Source organism: Salvelinus fontinalis, chromosome 11 (genome assembly GCF_029448725.1).
Source record: "Salvelinus fontinalis isolate EN_2023a chromosome 11, ASM2944872v1, whole genome shotgun sequence".
In the NCBI taxonomy this organism is placed as follows: domain Eukaryota; kingdom Metazoa; phylum Chordata; class Actinopteri; order Salmoniformes; family Salmonidae; genus Salvelinus; species Salvelinus fontinalis.
In genome coordinates this window covers 38915921-38932754 of record NC_074675.1, presented here as the reverse complement: position 1 = coordinate 38932754, position 16834 = coordinate 38915921, and the positions used below count along the sequence as shown (strand labels likewise).

Sequence of the window (16834 nt, the reverse complement as noted above, 5' to 3'; positions counted from 1 at the left end):
AATGATTGGAACCATTTCCCTGTTTCACTGCTAGGCTTTATGGGTACTAGGACATCTCCACTGTGGAGCTCTGTACAGCCTGGTACCAGTGCTGGTGTAGGCCTACATAAGAATGTTGTTTGTGCAACGGTATCTTCCAAATCAGAGAGGAATAGGCGAATCATGAATATGTTAGCTAGATAGCTACACGAGGTAAGAAAACATGTGATGTAACATCAGATTAGCGTCCCTGGAAACACTGACCAACACTTTGGTTCCTACCCTGTCAATAATTCCTCCCTGGCTTATTAATTTATTGTCATGTCAAACAATGTATTAAAGGTGCTGCCCACTATATTCCAACTATAGAATTAGATTAATCATTCTGTTTCCATGATTCCAACACCAGCAATTATTTAGGCATAGATTTTTGTACCATATTATGCAGCTCTGTGGGGCACAGTGGAAATTATAACAAAAATGCAGAAATTTATGAAAATGCTGAAGATTATTTTTGTTTGAAGTTGGATTGAACAATATAAAACATTCAGAATGGAGAAAGACCAATTGAAATAACTTATAATTCGCGTTTCCACTCAAGGGTCATGATCTACTCAAAGCATATTCAGAACTTTTTTATTTTTCAAAAACATAAAATACCTGTCAAACTGTGAAAAATTCTAAAAATATTGTGACATGATATTTTGTCAATTGGTAGTATTTAACTTAGCATCCCTTCAGCAGAAATGCTTTCCCTTTCATTTCATAAGCTAACACATATTTTTTTTATTCTCTCTTCAGTCTGCTGCCTCCAGCCTTTTGCCACTCTTGTTTCCTTTGTGGTGGGTGGGATGGAATTTCCCCAACATACATTGTACAGGTTGGCACTGGTTTCTACAGTGCCATATCCTGTGGAAGCTTTAGGGTCCAGCGTGATTACATTTATGTATTTATTATTTACAGATTATTTATTTGCAGGAGCTGTGAAAATGTGGCGAAAAACAGCAGATAATCATGTTACTAACGAACAGTACACGGTACAACTGCAAAATGCACTTTCACTGCAAAAATGTAGTGAAAGTGTATTCTGTGGTGGGTCTTTCTCAGTCATTTGGTTATTTTGCTACTTCTAGCCCCTGTTCTAGATGGGAATCGTGGTTGTTTGTATGTTTGAGAGGAAATCCATTAGCTCACAGCCCATGGGTGGTGGTTGCAGCTCACCCCAACACAAAGCACTTGGATAAGGCCTCGAGTCTGCCTTTGCTTCCTCTGTTGCTAAATGCACTGATGAAATGCACCCAATAAAAAAAATACAAATCGTGTGCAGTCAAAATGACTGCTTTAGCGGTTCTAGTGTTAACCACACCTATAACCTATGAGTGAGCTCAGAATTGGCAAGACATCTCACCTTAATTTTGTCAATAGGGGGGCGCTATTTTCACTTTGTAAAAAATCGTGCCCAAATTAAACTGCCTCGTACTCTATTCTTGCTCGTACAATATGCATATTATTATTACTATTGGATAGAAAACACTAAAACCGTTTGAATTATATCTGTGAGTAAAACAGAACTCATTTTGCAGCAAACCTCCTGTCAGGAAGTGAAAAATCTGAAATCGAGGCTCTGTTCCAGGGCCTTCCTATTAATTTGCCTGAAATCTATGGATATACATGCACTTCATACGCCTTCCACTAGATGTCAACAGGCAGTGAGAGGTGGAATGGGGTGTCTAGCTTGATCTGAGGCCGAAAAAGAGCTTTTGGAATGACGTGTCTGGAAATTTCATTGTCTTCGAAGGCGCGAAAAGGAACCCCAGATTGCCTTCTGAAAAGCTTTCGGTATACACGTTAGATATCTCCGGCTCTGATTTTATTTGATAGATGTGATAAAAACATCATAAAGTCGTTTTTTTCAACGGAGTTATATCAGTTTATTGAACGTTTATTGCGAGTTTTGGAATTTTCTTTTTTTTGCGTCATGTGAAGTTGGGCACGTTTGCGCCACATGGCTAGCTATCGTTGCTAATTCGACAGGAGAAGAGGACATTCTAAAACCAAACAACAATTATTCTGGACAAAGGACTCCTTGTACAAGATTCTGATGGAAGCTCAGCAAAAGTAGGAACCATTTATGATGTTATTTCGTATTTCTGTGGAAAAGGTTTAGTCCTATTTTCCGCCCTCAATGCGGGCGCTGTCTCGCTATAACGTAAGCTGTATGTCGTACTAAAGTTATTTTTAAAAATCCAACACAGCGGTTGCATTAAGAACTAGGGTATCTTTCATTTGCTGTACAACATGTATTTTTTAGTAAAGTTTATGATGAGTTATTTGATTAGATCCAAAATATCTCCGGACAATTTTGTGCAGTTTGGCTACGTATTCACATTGTAAAACCACGATTTTTACCGCTAAATATGCACATTTTCGAACAAAACATATATGTATTGTGTAACATGATGTTATAGGACTGTCATCTGATGAAGTTTGTCAAGGTTAGTGATTAATTTTATATCTTTTGCTGTTTTTTTGCGATCGCTACCTTTGCGGTGAATGAATGCGTTTGTGTGGTTGGCTATTGTGGTAAGCTAATATAATGCTATATTGTGTTTTCGCTGTAAAACACTTAAAAAATCTGAAATATTGGCTGGATTCACAAGATGTTTATCTTTCATTTGCTGTACACCATGTGTTTTTCATAAATGTTTTATGATGAGTATTTAGGTATTTCACGTTGCTCTCTGTAATTATTCCCGGCTGCTTTGGTGATATTTTTTATGGTAGCTGCAATGTAAAACTATGATTTATACCTCAAATATGCACATTTTCGAACAAAACATAGATTTATTGTATAACATGTTATAAGACTGTCATCTGATGAAGTTGTTTCTTGGTTAGTGACTAATTATATCTCTCTTTGGTCGGTTTTGTGATAGCTACCTATGCAGTAAAAGAATTGTGAAAATATGCGGTTGAGTCTTTCGCTATTGTGGTTAGCTAATAGAAATACATATTGTGTTTTCGCTGTAAAACATTTTAAAAATCAGAAATGATGGCTGGATTCACAAGATGTGTATCTTTCATTTGTTGTCTTGGATTTGTGATTTCATGATATTTATATGCTAGTATTTACTTGTGGCGCTATGCTAGGCTATGCTAGTCAGCTTTTTTACTGATGAGGATGCTCCCGGATCCGGGATGGTGACCAAGTAGAAGTTGAAGCCCATGCCTCCCATAATCTGAATTCACTCATCAGTTACTGTCCACACTACTTCTTGTTAAATAGAGAAACTGTCAACATGCACACACACCACAGGATCATTCATTTGTCAAGAAGGCTTTCCAGTAAATTGTCCCCCTAAATTTGAACTCTGACACAGCCATTTCCACTTCCCCTGTTAACAGCTAGACTTCCACATAATAAGGAAGATCACAGACAAACATAGAGAAACAAGATGGCAGACATTGTTGTCCAATGGATAGGGTTGAATATGTAAAGGCAAATAGGCAAAGATCTTACGGATGGCAGCGTCAATCTGGACTGCATGGACGACAACAGTGTTAGTTACCAGCCAATGAAAATTAGGTGTGTGTGTTGTGTATGTGGTGACCTGTCCTCTGCGACAGTACATCATGGCCATGTGGGCCACCTTTTCCTGGATTGCTCTATATTTGTGGATCTTGTCAAACTGGATCCTGTTGGCAGCATGGTCCGCCTGAGGGAGACAGGTCCTAATGAGCATGAGGGGGATCTGACTTAAGAAAAAAGACTGCAAAAAGTCAAGATATATTCATGTATTCTTAACCCGCAGTAAGAGAGTAGTTCTCCTTTCCACCATTGTGCTTTGACTTCTACCTATTGGGGTTTCCAAAAGAAATGCCCTAAAATCTATAAAAGGTTGAATTGAGTGACACAAATACTATTGTTCCTTGTCACAAATTGAGGAAGCTTATACTTAGTCTAGCTTTGTCAGAGAAAGAGGACTGTGAACAATAAGAAACATCACATCTTGAGACACAGGCTTGAATACTGGGTCTTGGTTGCATGTTTTGGGGATTGCCATTATTTAAGTCATGTCACCCTCTGTCCTTTACTGTTTATAAAGAAGACTTTACAGTATAACACACTGTTAGTGTTAGAATCTTAATATCACGCAGAAATGGAGTTAGAACTAGTTTTAGGAGGGCATGTCATTAAAAAAAAAAAAACGTTTTCCCCCAGTTTCCCCTCCTCCTTGACAGAAGGGTCTGCTCTGCTCCTTCTGACAGTTGAAAGTGCTGTGTCCAGCTAATAATCACCCCGATAATTGCCTCGAAACTGAACCTAAACCATACCGAAACTAATTTCACACATAACAGATTAAATAAATTAAGTAAAGGATGATGGGGAGAATGGGCGAGTTGATGAGCGAGGGGAAGCAAACTATGCCTAATTGCCTATTTACTGAATGAAACAACCAACTGTGAATGAAGAACAGGGCTGAACATTCTATTGTATTGATACACTAGTTATAATCAAATGTTATGTACTCTATATCAGTCCACCGACTAAAAGCAGTCTTATCAGCCTACTCTGGCCTACTTGGAGTATGCTCCTGTCACGTCGTTCGTAATAATGATGGTCGGACCAAGGCGCAGCGTACGTAGAGTTCCACATACTTTTAATGAATAAAGTGAAACTTAAGCAAATACAAAACAAATAAAGATTAAACAAACCGTGACGACAATGCAGTGCTAACAGGCAACTAAACATAAACAATATCCCATAACACACAGGTGGCAAAAAATGCTACTTAAGTATGATCCCCAATTGGAGACAACGATAACCAGCTGCCTCTAATTGGGAATCATACAAATCACCAACATAGAAAATCAAACATAGAACCCCACATAGAAAATATAAACTAGAACAACCCCCCAGTCACGTCCTGACCTACTCTACCATAGAAAATAAAAGCTTTCTATGGTCAGGACGTGACAGCTACACAGTGAGAGCGTGCGTAATTATACATGCCTAACGGCTTTCAATATCTGGAAAAAATATCCGCAGCAGCTGAGCGATTGTAGGAGAATGTAGTGATGATGTAGTCTTATGTTGGCAAGGGGAGAAATGTCACCATCGACAATTTATTCACTTCACTGTCAATGGCAATGCTTGCAAAGAAAACAAGTCTGGCTTGCACCATGAACAAAGCGAGATGGGAGCTTCCTCCCTCTGCGCAAAATAAGTGACCTGCACAGCCGTTGCAACCTTGCTGAAGAAGAACAAGGCGACTGGGACACAATAATGAGAAAACCGGAGACTATTAGCACTACCAAACAAAGATGTGTCAAGCAAGTGAAAGTTACAACATTTGTCAACTATTAGAAGGAAAAACAGCTAAAGGAAACTCAACTGATGCCATTGCGTGAAGACGCAAACAAGCACCAGCTGACAATAATTGACTATTTTTGACTGCTGTCATATTATATTCATTATAATGCCATTATTGCTTTTGTGCTGAGTTTTACTATTTATCAAGGCCACTTGGCGCTTATAATGTTGTTTAGGCAGCTGATGTCTTGACCATGGTAGGGGTATTTTTGTTATAAAAATAAGCTGTTACCTTGTTCCAACACATGCTTTCTTTTTCATAATTGTAATAAAGGCACTTCACAAATAAAATAAATTGAAGTATAGATTTTCTATTTATTATTTGTTTATTTTTAATATATATATATGTATATATATATTTTTTCGTATTATTATTATTTTTTAAATGTAGCCTACAGTAACATAAATGAGTGGGGCAGCAGTATAAGGCACTGCATCTCAGTGCTTGAGGCGTCACTACAGACACCCTGGTTTGAGTCCAAGCTGTATCACAACCGGCCATTATTGGGAGTCCCATAGGGCAGCATGCAATTGGCCCAGCGTCGTCCGGGTTTGGCCAGTGTAGGCCATCATTGTAAATAATAATTTGTTATTAATTGACTTGCCTCGTTAAATAAATACAAACTGTATGCAACCACATTATTATTTTTGTGGCACTCCAGATAGAATTTACGAACACAACCGAATTCGTAAAATGTTTAGTTAGTCATTTGTTATGCTAACAAGCTAGCAAGATGTAGCATAGTAACAGCATCAACTTCCGATAGACAGGTGAAGCTCTAGTACACTCAACTGAAACGGTACCGTTCGTTTACAGTATACTAAAATGAACTAATAGTATATAGTATGTATACTCATTAAGTATGTAGTATACAGTATGTTAGTATGGGTATTCGAACACAGTTCTAGGGTTGCTACCCAAGCCGGCTGGTCATTCGCTCTATTAGTTTGGTTGCCAGAGACGGGACCCAGTCGTTCAGTCTTTTTGTTCTGTATCTATGGACGCGACCCAGTGGCTGGCAACGTTCTTATCCCTTGCTTGCTAGCTAGCCAACTATGGCTAACTTACAGTCACTTCAAACAGTGCAGACGGAATAACAACAGTAGCTTCATTTGTTTAAGCTGTTTTCTAGTGACATTTATTTGGATACATCCATATCAATGAGCTAATGAGGCACGATTTCTCCTGACATAGAAAATGTGCTCTCTCGTTAAGAGGCTGTTGTTCAGAGGAGCTAGCCAACAATGTCATAGATTTAGCCAGTGATAACTTGTGCAATAGACACCGTCTGGAATGCACTTTTAACACATCAGCCTCCAGGATTAGACCTACCCGAATAAACAGCAACGCACACTTCAGAAACCTAAGTCATGTTCAAACAAGGCACTGTTGTTAGGGGTCATGGAAACATTGCTGAAAATGACATACAAGTTCCGAGGAAAAAGTTGTGAAAGATCGTTGAAGATGATACAGCACCAAGAGACGAGCCTCGCTGAGCTAAAATGTAGGTCACAGACACAATGTTGGTCACTGCTTGTAAAGGTATGTGTTTAAAACCTCTTGGCCCCAGCTCATAGAATGAAAGGTACAACCCAAATTTTACCAAGCAAGATATTGCCCTATCTTGATCAGGTCGTTATTGTAAGAGAGAATATGTTCTCAATTACTAACCTGGTTAAATAAAAATGTAGTAAATAACAGATCATTAATCTGCTCACCATCCCTGGTCCAGGGAAGCCCCTGGGTGTGCAGGCTTTTGTTCCAGCCCAACACTAATACACAATCTTTAACTAAGCCTAATCGATAAAGTGTATTATTGATGGACTGGAAACAAAAGCCTGCAAGCCAGGTAGCTCCCCCGTACCGGAGCTTGTGACAACTGCTGTAGGTCGTCCTCTATTAGTTATTCTACTGCACTGTACTGTTGACCACTAATCAGGAATACAGCAGCTCAGTTTAGTATTAGTAGAATATAAACTGGGTGGTTCGACCCACACCATATGACTAAACATGTATTTTTACTACTCTAATTATGCTGGTAAACGGTTTCTAATAACATCGTACATCTGGCCAGTGTGAACACGAAGCCAATAGACACTACAGTATGTACCACTCAGTCTATTTTCAGAGCAGCAATAGTTCCTCTTCTGCTTCCTCTCAGCTCGCTCACTGTGTCTTCTCAGAGTGATACTGTCAGCGACAAAAACATACTCATTGCAAGCGGAGGCTCTGTTGCATCATATTGTCGGTTCTACGTCCAACTGGCCAAACCATTCACTGTTCATGGGATAGTTCAGAAAATGAATAAAGATGTCTAGGTTGTTAAATTGAGCTTCACGCAGTAAGAATATTAGTAGTCAGTCTTAGCTTAGATTCCACCTCCTTTTCAACTTGAAATGTTGACACGTTTTGTTGTTTTGTGTGTGTGTGTTCGTGTGTGTGTGTGTGTGTGTTTGCTTGAGCACAGAATCTTCCAGATCTTCAAGGGAACTAGTGGCATCCTCTGGCGATTCATGGCTCTCAACAGTTTCTGGCTAACAGAGAGAGTCAAAGGTTACTAAGTAGAATACCAGGAAGCAAAGATTTAATGAAACATATTTGTCAGAATGTAAAGTCCCCTACTGTACTGTGAGCTGTGTGGACTGTATCAGGTGCAGTAACCTGCTTTGATATTATTTTCTGTTCTCTTCCTTTCTGACTTGAACTCTGTGTACATACCATTTATAGCATCACTCTTAAGATGTGAATCTAGCTATACAAATTGAACACAAATTGTGTGTGTTTGTGTGTGTACAGAATGCTGATAACCAGCTAAAACGCCTACAGAAGACTGAAAAAGCCACTGGGCAACGCTGGGGTGCTGGCTGGAGAACTCACCAAGAAGGCCAAGAGGTTGTTCACACACACACACACTTAACGAACACACACACTTTACGAACATCATGCCTTGTTCCTCCATCCTTCTCTCTCCCTGTCTCTACGTGTCGGATGGCAGATTGGGGCACAGGGCTGACACTACAGGGAACCCATAGTGGAGAACTGGTGAGTATATTAGTGTGTTTGTGCCTGACTGTACGTGTTCCTCAGTTTGCTGTTAATATTTTTTGGTTCTGTCTGTATTCTGTGGACGGTTCAAGCCAGTGAGCAGTTGGGAGCCCTTGTTGAAGTGCTGCTCCTCAAACACGGCAGGAGGATCCTAGTTGAGTGAATAAGAGCGCCGTCCACGTGACTGGATGGGTGCTGCTATGACAGTGGATTGGATGTTGATACTGTGGTATGTAAGCCACTGCAGTGGTGAACATGGTTGTTGTGTGATTGTGTCAATCAGAAGGGTGTTTGATTGTCAAGACTCTGTTTGTTTGTCGTTGGTACAGATGCGTAGTTTGTGCTGAAGAGACTTGCTGACAGTGCCATTGACCTGTACGCCATGGTGGTCGTCCTGTTTCGGTATAAAGTAGCACACTGCTACACACATACTCAATCTCTGTCTCTGTACCTCCCACGCTCATCATCACACTGTGTGTGTTTGGTGGACTTCGGTTTGACCCAACCCCTCTGATTCAGAGACATTTATGTGGAAGACACACTTTGATTGAATGCATTCAGTTGTGCAACTGACTAGGTTATCCCCTTTCCTTCTTTCCTTTCCCATGGTGTCATGTTCCCTGAGTCAGGGCTATCCCTCTGGCCAGCATGAGAAGATGTTGTGTGAGAACTGGTATTTTGAGATGTGCAGGTGCAATGTTCTGTCTGATTATAGATAAAGACAAGTACTCCTCTTGCCTTCTCTGCTTCTCACCGTGCTCATTTAACATTCTCCTCTTCTTCTTTTCACTCTCTCTCCTTTCTCTCCTCCCCTCGTCAGGCCCGTGAGAGGATTATGCAGAACATCAAGACTCTGAGCTCCCGCAATGCCGAGCAGATCTTCAAGAACCTGAGGGCCATCTCTACAGTGGTGGTGGAAAACGGAGGAGCGGTCTCCCCTACGGCTCTGGGCTTCTAAATGCCCCCTCTCATCCCTGCTCTTAGCTCTCCCTCCTCTCTTTATTGCCTCTCCCTCCCTCTTTCCATCTCCCCTTTCCTCTCTCTCTTTGACTACAGCCACACTCTGTTTCTCTTACATTCCGACCTCCACCTCTGACCTCCTTCTCAAACTTTCACCTCTGCTCTGTGCATTCTATATCAGTTATATCATCCTCCATATAGTGCCAAGGGACTGAATATGACACCCGATTCCATCCTGAGAAATATATACTTGTTTTTATTAATTGGCCAGAGCAATGACAGTACTGTCAATGTGTCTCAAATCTGTAATCCAATGCTGGAACTTGAGGTTGGAGCTCTTAAATGCACCATGAATGTTAAAGCTCATATGTATGTAATGTCAACACGATCGTTCTATGATATATATATGATTGTTCAGCTTAATGTAACACTGCAAGCAAGATGATCTGTTTATCAAATGCTCCGTCCGCATCGCCAGTAAGCTGAATGTGTTAAATTATGTTTATATAATTATTTAAGTCAATGAGACGCAGAGACTTTAAGAATTCCTCCCATAGCCGTTCTATGGATAATTTCAAAGGAAGGCTATTTTGTTTAGATACATTGATGTATTGAAAGCTGGGCTTCTATGTGTATCTTCATACCTTTTTGTGTGATTGGTTAGTCCTGCTTAGTTTCAGTCCATATTAATTCATACGGTACATGCAACAACTTAACCCGTTAGGTTATAAAATCTTTGCCTTGGAAACAAATCGCAAAATGCTGTGCAGTACCACTTTGTGACTTGATATCGAGAAAGTTCTACACGTTAGCTAGAAATTCAAATGACTTTCATAATTTCTTAAACAGGAAATGTTTTCTGGAGAGTAAATGTGCTGGTAAAGTAATTCCTTCACATCTACCATTACTATAACCAAAGTGCAGCCGTTTCCTCAGCTAAAATTAATATTAGCTCAATAAACTGTAATAGGGTCTAATCTACCAAAATGACTTCAACTTACATCAAGATATTATGGACATTTTGCTACATAGTTCTGATGCCCTCGCAGGATTCTTACATGGCTCTTATTTGCCCCGTTCTGCCCCCAGAATGTCTGCTAGCCTTACAGTGCCCATTTCAATGCTGTTTTTTACATATTTTGATTGCAAGGAACAACAATATTTAGTATTGTTGTCAGGTACGTACTACATACATATTAAGTGAAGATAATAGTTTTAACTGAGTCATTGGAGAATTGTCAGGTCTTTTTGAAACCACACACACACATTTGGCCAGTGCCTGTTCTCATAGCAGTCGCATGATGGTAGACGCCTCTGTAATGTTCAAGGTTCGGAAGGAAATCTCTGTCTTCTGTCTGTCTGCACCAGAATGTAGCATTGGAACATTTCTGCACACTGAGCTGTCCTGCTAGCTTATTGTCTCTAAGCTTGGCCAGTGCACTGCACCACGTGGCAAAGGAGGTATTGTGATGTGTTGACAAAATAAATACAATGTCTAACTGAAGTATAGTCACTTGAACTGCCCTTTAAAAGTTGTTTGTTTGATAAATGTTACCCTTTGTTATTTATTATATGTTTCCCCACATGGGAAACGGAAAAGAGGGCGGCCATGAAACTCCTGGAGGCGAGAGCTAGAAGAAGACAACAAAAGATCCAGCATGGGGTGGAACGAATTGGAGAAGGCTGCCCAGAACAGAGTGCAGAACAGTGCGATTCGTCTATGCCTTATTTCACCTGGTGGTACCCCAAGTATTCATAACAGTATAATTCTGTTAGTTTGAGAGAAAGGCCAGGTACACTAACACTTAACCTAAACAAAAAAAACATGTTGAGACAAGTCTTCATTAAAAGCAATTTATAGTCCAGGACTAAAACCTTTTGTAATGTGGGTCTGAGCAGGGAAACCCCTCCAGTCCACTCATCTGAACCTTAATCGTAGTTTCACTTCATCAACATCCTCGTTTACCGAACCTAACCAGGCAATTACAGGAATGAGTTGTGGTGTGTGAAGACTGATAATGTGTCGATGTCAAAAATTGTCCCCTGCTTCATTCTCTGTGAATGTGCACTACGAATCATAGTTTGGTTGTGTTTTTTCATGTAGGCTATCTGCTGCACCAGTAATGAGGAACTCTTGCGGTTTGCCGTTGAGAATTTCCCCTTGTCTGAGTGTACAGTGAGCGCCAAGTCTGACAAACTGAAGTGAAGCGAGCTCAACCACAGAGCTGCTACTGCTCCAGATCACATGCTGTTCACAGTATTAACTCTTGTATTACTGAAAATCTGTCACGGGTCCATATGGTGGTGATGGGCAATAATGTTCAATCTGGCTCCTGCTTGAATTAACTGGAGTCTTTTAATTTCAAGTAGTATGTATTGTCTTGACTTTATCTCACAAATAAAGTAATTGCTGCTTCAATTATCATTAAGGAATCAACTTTTGCATAGTAGGCTAAATTGCACAATGCTCATGCAGTCAATTCTGGTGTCTTCTGGGGGATTTGTACTAGCGGAGTAGGCACAGGGAAGCCACACCCACCCAATGAGATTGCGCAAAAATCCTCTTTACTTGTCTGTTTTCCAAACAAGACATTATTTGTCTTTTTTACCTAAACGTGCAAACACCATACGATAAAATTCATAGCAAGCAGTGCACTGGGTTAGTCAGATTTGATTAAATATAACAACAGATTCACTGAAATGACATTCACTCTCACGGGATGGGTTGCCAAAAAGAACTAACTGAAAGCCACACCCCCAATAAGCCACGAAAATGATTGCATTGAGGCATAATGTCACTGTGCTTCTATGGCTATATATACACCATGTCACGGTCTATTTAATTTGTTCATTTAGCACACCAGACAGCTCATAATCCAGTGCCTTTAATACAATCAACACACCTATTTTTTTTGTTGTTGCTTCAATTAGCTTTATAAATGCTAAATTTTCTCTCAGCCTCATGGCAAAATGTGTAGAATAGAATGAAATGAGCTATAAAACTATACATTTTCCTCTATTGTAGGAAAAATATATACACTACTGTTCAAAAGTTTGGGGTCACTTAGAAATGTCCTTGTATTTGAAAGAAAAGCAAATTTTTTGTCCATTAAAATAACATAAAATTCATCAGAAATAAACTGTAGACATTGTTAATGTTTTAAATGACTATTGTAGCTGGAAATGGCAGATTTGTTATGGAATATCTACATAGGAGTACAGAGGCCCATTATCAGCAACCATCACTCCTGTGTTCCAATGGCACGTTGTGTTAGCTAACTATGTTGTGTTAGCTAGCAACACAACGCTGTGTACTACTCCCTTCACAGAACAGCGCAAACTGTCTCTAACAAGAATAGAAAGAGGAGTGAGAGGCCCCGGTGCACAACTGAGCAACAGGACAAGTACATTAGAGTGTCTAGTTTGAGAAACAGATGCCTCACAAGTCCTCAACTGGCAGCTTCATTAAATAGTGCCCGCAAAACACCAGTCTCAACGTCAACAGTAAAGAGGCGACTCCGGGATGCTGGCCTTCTAGGCAGAGTTCCTCTGTCCAGTGTCTGTGTTCTTTTGCCCATCTTAATCTTTTCTTCTTATTGGCCAGTCTGAGATATGGCTTTTTCTTTGCAACTCTGCCTAGGCCAGCATCTCAGAGTCACCACTTCGCAGTTTTTTTTGTGGGTTATTTTAATGGACATAAAAATGTGCTTTTCTTCCAAAAACAAGGACATTTCTAAGTGACCCCACACTTTTGAACGGTAGTGTATATTTTTGGCCCACCCATCAACAAATCTCTGGCTGTGCCACTGTTTTGTACTGTAAATTTTCGGTCAAATTAGTCAAATCCTCGTTGGACTCTTCTCTGACACTGTACAGTTAACATTACATTTACATTTTAGTCATTTAGCAGACGCTCTTATCCAAAGCGACTTACAGTAGAGTGCATACATTTTATTACATTTTTACATACTGAGACAAGGATATCCCTACCGGCCAAACCCTCCCTAACCCGGACGACGCTATGCCAATTGTGCGTCGCCCCACGGACCTCCCGGTTGCGGCCGGCTGCGACAGAGCCTGGGCGCGAACCCAGAGACTCTGGTGGCGCAGCTAGCACTGCGATGCAGTGCCCTAGACCACTGCGCCACCCGGGAGGCGGGTAATACAGGTCTGGGGCTGGTATGTTCACAGTGATACCCATTCCTATAAAGTCACTACATCCTGGGTAGAACAGAAGCACTTTCACAGCTTTGTGCAGATGCTGGATATTCAAGTACTGTATGAATCAATCAACAAAAGAGGGTGAATCCACACTGTATGGATATACAATATGCTCCCAAATGTGTTGTGATGTCTAGTTGCTACACCCTCCATTCCACCAGCGTCTCCATGGCATTCGGGTGGCAGTATCAGTCTGGTACAAAACGTCTTTAGCCCAGCCTATGGAGCACTGGAGACATACTGATGGGTCTGTTACAGGAGTAGTTGAGTTAGTAGTGAGTGCTCCCTCTTCCCTTATACTGGTGTCTGTGGAGGCTCCAGTGAGATGAGTGTCTGGGATGTCAATGTTCTTTCCCTGTGGAAAATAAGCCAAACATGCATCTGAGTAAAACAAGATGTCTCCGAAGCCATGTGATGTTTGTCAGAGACATTATTGTTTCATTTTTTTCAACTATGGTAAGAATAGCTTTGTCTGTAGTCTCACATCCCACATTTTCCAAAACTGAAGTACAAAAAGGGGAAGCAGGAAACACAGCAAATGATAGCTATCAACTTTCTTAACTTTGTCAGAGAATATACAGTATAAAATCATAAGGTTTTGTGAATAATCCGTACTGTTTCTGGTTGGTCTACACAAGTGAGTATTTAGTCATGCCTTTTGTCTTTCAGTATTCATCCATTCATCATTCTCCAAGCCACTGGGCTCGACAAATGAGTGTGCATAAAGTGAGTAACACATTTTGGCATTTATGTTAACCACAAATATTTCAACACATACCGTGGCTGTGGATGCAGACGAGGCGTCGTGGCACGCACGGTCCACTCCAGAACGCTTTTCAGTTGGCGGGAACAACAAGGGAACCGGCGATGCACCTGCTCCAAGAGTTCCTCTTTACGCAAACCGTAGACGATTGGTGCTATGCACTGCGCCAAACTAAAGAAGGCAAAGCTAACCACCGCTGACAGTTCTTTGGTCCCCGGCTGAAGGTGTTCTTGTTTCTGGATAACTATTAGCACAAAGTTGGGGAGGATGTACACAGCGAGTTGAGTAAAGTGCAGGGCGATGGTCTTGCATCCAACACTATTGCGTCGATTTATCACTCCCAACCTTCGCCCCTCAAACAGTATCCTTACATAACTGTACAGAATCAGTATCGTACACACAGATATCAGCAAGATTTTTTTCACTTCACCTTTCTTCAACTGTTCCCGTCCACATTCCCCATTTGGACCAGTGGCGTCCAGCTCCGTCTTGGGGAGCAGAGTGAGGGGAATAACCAGCGCGAGCCCCCACGTCAGTAGTCCAACTAACCAGGGCCAATGCCAGACAGAACTGTACTTCATAGGGTGACAGACAGCAAAATAACGGTCCAGCGCCATAGCAGTGAGAGTCAGGAGTATATTGGACGCGCTGGTGATTAGGACAGTTACCATGGCCACACAGATGGATGCCACCAGCCTGGCGCCGAGGTAAATCTGGAGGTAGAAAACAGAGCACATGCCAAAGTACACCAGAGCTGACATCAACAGGTGAAAAACTAACACAAAGCGCGCATGGCCCCGAAGTCGCTCCTCGCGCACTATAGTCCAGTTAATGACGATGTTGAAGAACGCCAATATTATGAAGGAGACGGTCGACGCACAAACCCGTACATAGGTGTAGTCCTTTACGCCCGTTTCTCCAGTCCCGTTTGGTATCGACATTATCCCTCTTTTGATGCTGTATTTTGGGTATTGGATTTTTTCATCGTGGCCTCTTTCTTCTCATAGTTTCCAACACGTGTAAAAATTGAGTGATCATCTCATCAATCTGAGTACGTCCAAGACATTCAATGCAATGGTCTAGTCTGAGTGAGAGAATTCTCTCCCCCCCCCCCCCCCCCCCGTCCTCTTTCTCTGTCTGGCTGTTTGTCAATCACAAAGTGAGCGAGTATGCACAGTGCCTAATGCCCACATTTCAATATAGTACTTTTCCCATCTTCATCTGGAGACTATGCTTTTGGGTATCTAAATAACCAAAACTCATGCCTAACAATAACATTTCTCCATCAACATGTGCTGCTCTGATACAGGATATGACTTTTACTCGGAGGGGTACAGGCCCTTTATGTTACCACATACATAATTTACTTTATCAATAAACATAACAAATATTCCAATACAATAAATTCGATACAATCACTTTCTAAATTCAATTCAAATTAGGACTAACAGGGGAAGAACATGTGTGACGTTAAGTGACGTGCAAGGCTCTTTTAAGCACGATCCTAAAACAGTTGTGACGTTGCCATCTAGTGCAGTTTTAGCAGAATTACGACCACATATTAGACAGTGCATTCGGAAAGTATTCAGACCCCTTGACTTTTTACACATTTTGTTACATTATAGCGTTATTCTAAAATGGATTCAAAAAATATTTCCTCGTTTCCCCCACTACACACTATACCCCATAACGAAAAAAACGAAAACAGTTTAAAAAACAGAAATAAGTATTCAGACCCTTTTCTTTGAGACTCGAAATTGAGCTCAGGTACATCCTGTTTTAATTGATGATCCTTGAGATGTTTCTACAACTTGATTGGAGTCCACCTGTGGTAAATTCAATTGATTGGACATTATTTGGAAGGGCACACACCTGTCTATATAAGGTCCCACAGTTGACAGTGCATGTCAGAGCAAAAACCAAGCCATGAGGTCGAAGGAATTGCCCTTAGAGCTCCGAGACAGGATTGTGTCGAGGCACAGATGTGGGGAAGGGTACCAAAAAAATGTCTGCAGCATTGAAGGTTCCCAAGAACACAATAGACTCCATAATTCTTGAATTGAATCCACTCTACATTGATAAATGGCTACGACAAGTTGTCATCTATCGACAGATATATGTAGTATATAATTGAGATGTGTCTGTCAGAAGAGCGCAAACGGTCCCAGTTCCATTGATTGATATACAATTTTGATGTGACTGATTAATTTGCGCACCCTATTGATTACAGTTGAACAAGCTAATCAATTCCAGGCTTGAGTGACCATTTGGTAAATATTGGTGCGTGTGTATTTTATAAGGTACTAATTTAGTAAAATACAAGTAATCTGAACACAAGTGTGACGTGTGTGTAGCGAGCAACTTTTATGTATTGGTCTTCAAAATATCAAGGACTTATTGCAGGATATTAATTATGAATGTGGATACCTGAAAGAGGTATTTTGACACATAACCAACAATAAAATAAAAAAACAGGAAGCAACAACACTAT

The 16834-nt window shown here is 40.8% G+C and overlaps 1 protein-coding gene across 1 annotated transcript; it reads right to left on the bottom strand.

The window, feature by feature from the left end:
- Nucleotides 1-11696: 11696 nt before the first annotated feature.
- zgc:194312 (uncharacterized protein LOC794943 homolog) lies at nt 11697-15432 on the bottom strand. Its single transcript, XM_055938676.1, has 2 exons — nt 14359-15432; nt 11697-13935 (listed from the first exon to the last, which is right to left on the bottom strand). The coding sequence occupies exons 1-2, from the start codon at nt 15282-15284 to the stop codon at nt 13875-13877; spliced, it is 987 nt and encodes a 328-aa protein (XP_055794651.1). The 5' UTR covers nt 15285-15432; the 3' UTR covers nt 11697-13874.
- Between the last annotated feature and the right edge of the window lie 1402 nt (nt 15433-16834).